The 5,243-nt window shown below is 39.8% G+C and overlaps 1 protein-coding gene across 1 annotated transcript; it reads right to left on the reverse strand.

Annotated features, from left to right (window-relative positions):
- Positions 1-2,441: 2,441 nt before the first annotated feature.
- Positions 2,442-5,237, reverse strand: LOC126404977 (ornithine decarboxylase-like). Its single transcript, XM_050068448.1, has 3 exons — positions 4,465-5,237; positions 4,189-4,310; positions 2,442-3,265 (listed from the first exon to the last, which is right to left on the reverse strand). The coding sequence occupies exons 1-3, from the start codon at positions 4,538-4,540 to the stop codon at positions 3,011-3,013; spliced, it is 453 nt and encodes a 150-aa protein (XP_049924405.1). The 5' UTR covers positions 4,541-5,237; the 3' UTR covers positions 2,442-3,010.
- Between the last annotated feature and the right edge of the window lie 6 nt (positions 5,238-5,243).

Here is a 5,243-nt window from a genome sequence, read left to right on the forward strand (position 1 = left end):
TTTCATCGACCTTCTCAACAATAAAATGATGAATATATCCCTCCAATGCGTAGTTTAGGCCCTTTTGGTTACTTCTCAATGACATCTGATCGTTATGTCTCCAAAAATCATCACTTGCCTCCTGTGAAATGCCGTGTACTGTGACACCTGCCATAGCGCCGCTCACTGAATGTTGATCGTTTGTCCAGGTGAGTGGAGGGGGGCGTGGCTTAGCCATAGGTCAATTGGATCGAGAAGTATGTGAATAGTGTTTACGATGTAGTAATGAATGTTTTGTGTCTTGTGTATACAAATGTGTGGACAGAGTGATGTTTTATGCTGCTTGACACCATTCTAGGATAGGACATGTTATGGAATACATATTATGTGTGTAAAGGTATTATTAGTTTGCTGTTGTCGAAATTGTAAGCAAAACCTCATGGAAGCATGAAATCAATTATAAAAAGAAAAGAAAAGAAATCAAAGCGGTTTCATTCACTGAACTGTTACCCTACTAACACTAAATCAAACAGGGCACACATAACAGCACTGTTATCACATTTAGCTGGATTTAACCTGGACCTTAATAACGATGTTACACACATCTCCCCAAAATCCTGATGTGTCTCTGTGTGAACGTCACAGTGATCACTGCTGAGTGCAGCTGAGGACAGACAGCTTCTTTTTACCTGGAGGTCTTCAGTTACCTGTGAGCAGTTCTTCCCAAAGATCTGTCTGACAGACGCAGAGTCACTCATGGAGCAACATTTCATCCACCACATATCCAACCACCAGCTTCATCACTTCTCTGTGTCTGCAGCTGTCCACCAGTAAAGTCCAGTTTGGCTTGTTTAGCCAGTGCAGAGCTACAGCTGACCTCTGCCGCCGAGGAGGGCTCATCTTTGGTGGGGTGTATTTCCTGGAGCTTCAGGTCGTAGTATGTGTTTCAGAGTGAATGTTTGAGGACGTGTTTTAGTCCGACTTCCTGCAGCAGCAGAGTTTCTGTCGTCTTTCCTCCTGACAGAATCGTAATGTAATGAAAAGTACTGAGAATATTTTCAGCTGCTGAGGTAGAAAGTGTTTCCATCTTCATAACTAGCTTTCTGCTTTGTGAGGTTCCTGCGCAGCACAGCAATTATATAATTGATGTGCTTGTTGTAGTTCAAGTCAGCTCGTGACGTGATAACAAATGTAACAATGTCACCAGTAGTTTGGATTTTGGAGTAACTGTGATATTATTATATTAAATCTCAAAACTACTGTATCCTGCCAGGGACAAACTGTATGAACTGCCACATTGCTGCAAACTAGACACTGCAGCAGTGCCTCCTACTGGTTTAACAGGTACCTGCCTTACATAGTTAGTTATTTTTCATTTTTTTGCATTAAAAGCTTGGAGATTAAAAAGGCCGATAAAGGCCTGGGTAAAATTACAGATTTATTCGACTGGCACTCTCTTGTCCTTTGAAGATCTGAAACAGAAGTTTGACATCCAGCAAAAACATTTTTTAAATATCTTTAGATTAGGAGCTCCATCTTTACCTACTCTCTCCTCTGTGGAAGAAATAGCTGTAAAACACCACGCAAAGAAGAACAATCATGGACGGCTCCCAGATCTCCTCAGAAATGAAAAGACTTGCACAGTATGAGGACTTAAATAGTGAAATCTCAATCGAGGACTCACAGACAATCTGCTTGAATGCTCAGACACAACCAATAAACACTCATTTTAAATTACTTCAATACAAGTGAATAATGAGTGTATATTTTCTTCTGTCCCAGCTTACCAACACTCACCCGAAGTGAACATATATAAACTCAAAAATTAAAATCATAATTAACAATCTGATTATGACTCACGGGGTGGAAAAAAGCAAGTAAGACTAAAATATTTCCAGTAAAGAAGAAGTCTGGTAAATATGTGAGCAAATAAGAGACATAAGCATTTTTTAAAGCCATTGATAAGTTAATATTAAAATGTAGACGCTTCTGAATTCATAGCATGTAAATATTTTACTTGAAAAACTGAAATTATAATAATAATTATAATGAAAAATATATTGATTTGCAGTTTTTAAAGCTGAATTTCAATATTTTGAATATTTTATACATCATATTTTGTATCATATTTTAATTATCATTTATATATTTTTTTCAAATGTTCACATATACAGATAAAATAATACAACTTACAGAATTACAGAATTAAAATAAATGAATAAATAAATTGGTCAAATTCAGATCCAAAAATTCAACTAGAAAATTTTCAAATTGCAACTTTGGGGTTACCCAGGAGGGGACAAATGATCAGGCCTGAATGTTTACGTACAATCAAATGCTCATAAACGGCACAAACCTGACAACTTTCAGGAGCCCTGTCGTTCTCCATGGTCCAGTCATTTTTAGGTTTCAAACTTCTACATCATTTTTGGATCATATGACTAATGGACTGTGCTCTGAAATCAAAAAAGACTTTTCCTTCTCAGTCAAGTCTCACTTTCTTTATTCAACCAAACTCAAACTTCGTCAATCAAACTTCTCGATGTGTGATACAGAGTCAAACAGAAATCAAAGAGGAAAAATACAACATTAAAAATTAATGGAGTAAAAGTTAAAAAATAAAAAGATTTTAAAATTCAGCCAACGCCCCAAAAATAAGTAAAAAAAACAACAACACAGGAAGAAGTAACCAAAAATGTCCTGAGCAGCTGTTGTTAAGTTCCCTCTGTCACATCCCTCTTACATTTTACCCAGCGTTCACACCCAGACAGACTCGAGCTGCAGAAGCCTCACTATGTGAACAACAGAACATAATGAGTACAACATTTACAGGTTGATTACATATGATTACCTGAGTATAACCAGACATGAATACACGATCATATGTTGATCATTGAACAAACGAAATGTGTATTAATAATCAGAAATATATCTTCATCAGGTTAAAATGTTTGGAAAGCGGAAACCACACCCATATTAATACATAATGCACACCCTGGCACCATTTTCCAACAAACATGTCACCAGATCATCAACAGATGTTGTAGAAGTGAGAAAGGTTTAAGGCGTGCCATGTCTCAGCTGTCACGACAGGGTAAATGTGAGCTCTCTCAAAGCCATTGAAGTCAGTGAATACAGAAACAGAGTAAGCACCCATGTTGTCGATGAGAAGCCAGTCCCCCACATGACACTCAGGCATCCAGTAGTCTTCAGTTATTTTGTCATTGCTGTTGCAGGTTGGACCAAAAAGGACAGACCGGTATCTCCGCTCGCTGCTCTCAACAGCCTGCACAAACAGTGACAAATAAAATCCACATCACACATGTTGTCATATTCTCCCTCAATCTACTCCTTTAAATCTCATATATGCCATTGCGTTTTAACATCCCTGCAGAGGCCGCACCAAACCGCTGATCCATTTCACGCTCCACTCTACCCTCACTCGTGAACAAGACCCAGAGATACTTGAACTCCTTTGCTTGGGCCAGTAACTCCCCCAATCAAGAGGGGGCAAGATTTATGTCCAAAGACAACATTCAGTGCCAAGTGGAAGTAGTGTCCTCTTTAGGTGGAAAATCAGTTTATACACAATGTTAGTAATACAGTCATTTTATAAATTCAACAAGCTGCATTACATTGCCCATAATCAATATATCGACCCACCCACCACGATGTGTAGTCGACTTTAACCATTCAGCTGTAAACATGTTCAGATACTGCAGAAAGCAAGTATTTTAAATCACTGTCACTGAACGTAACGTCTTGTGTTTTACAGGACTGCTCAATATTGGCTTTCTTATGTGGTGACAGGGTTGATATTAACCAGCCCGCCCTCACCCAAAAAACGGCCGCAATTGACCCATATTTATGTTTACTGTAAGGCGGCGACCTCTAGTGGCCATAGTGATTATGACAGGAGCAAAGGAGAAAGTCAGGTGACGTAGCAAAAGACCAAAAAAGTCGACATAAAGACGAGGTCGTCGTGGGTGGATCGTTGACACAGGAGATGATTCATATGAACCCAAAAGTCAGCTTAAGAAACGCACTTATTTCAGCCTGAATCATGATCGTTTTTCAAACCTAACCACGTGGTTTTGATAACAGCAACTGTTTCACAGCGTTACTCCCCAATGGACTTATATGTTGTTTTGAGAGTGATTGGCAAACGACTTATTCTGTTGTCCAGGTATGAGGACATGTTGTATTTACCCTGTGAGGATATGGTTCAACGTTGTTGTGAGCAGCGTCATAGGTAACGCAGCTGATGGAGCCGTACATTCCATCGTTAAGGTAGTACATCATCTTTCTGTCAGGGCTGTTTTCCTCTCCATCTGGGAAAAAAAAACGTGCAAAAATCACCCCACACACAAAAGTCACCCACACCATTAGTTTTTAAAGTCAAGACACATTTAAATACAAACACACGTGTGTTAAAACTGGATACTCAACATTTATGTACCTTCAAAAGACATATTTATACATTACCGTCATGTCCATCCATATCCTCTAAGACCACTCTCTTGGCAATGACGTTCATTGCCAGTGTGAAGACTGACTCCATGTAGAACCGCCCTGGTTCTGCAATGATCTTCACCCCACTGTCAGACGGGAAGAATTCATCCAGTGCTCCATTAATGACTTCTGAAAACTAGGAGGGATAAAAAATAATGGGTTAATGGGTTGGTATTTGGCACTTTCCTCCTGGACATCTGAAGAGGTAGGAAGCCTGACAGGAGGACCTCGTACGCACTTCCCCTGCTTTCTCACCTCTGCGTTCTCACAGCAGGAGCAGCAGCTTTGTTCTGAATGTGGCCTGCTCCCGGCAGACACAGAACCTGAAGACCAGAGAAGTTAGCCAAACACATGGTTTGCAACTAACTTTCCCGCCACAAGAAGGATCTGCACCTTTTAAAGCTGTCATCCACAACGGACGACCGCTGGGTTACAGGGTTACAACAAGCAGCACACAGCAACTCTTGTAGCTTCCTGTTGTCAGTCATTTTGTTGTCGGCTAGACGGTCTTTGTTTCACACACACACCTTTTGGCTCTCTTTCTCTCCCTCTCTCTTTCTCACACACACACACACACACACACACACACACACATGCTTGTACATCGTGACTAATTAAGATGGGTGTGTTTTGTTTGCTTTGCTTTCTAGTGACTAAATAGTTTTGGAATCAATCAATTCAATCAATCAATTTTATTTATAAAGCCCAATATCACAAATCACAATTTGCCTCACAGGGCTTTACAGCATACG

Source organism: Epinephelus moara, chromosome 18, assembly GCF_006386435.1.
Source record: "Epinephelus moara isolate mb chromosome 18, YSFRI_EMoa_1.0, whole genome shotgun sequence".
Classification (NCBI taxonomy): Eukaryota; Metazoa; Chordata; class Actinopteri; order Perciformes; family Serranidae; genus Epinephelus; species Epinephelus moara.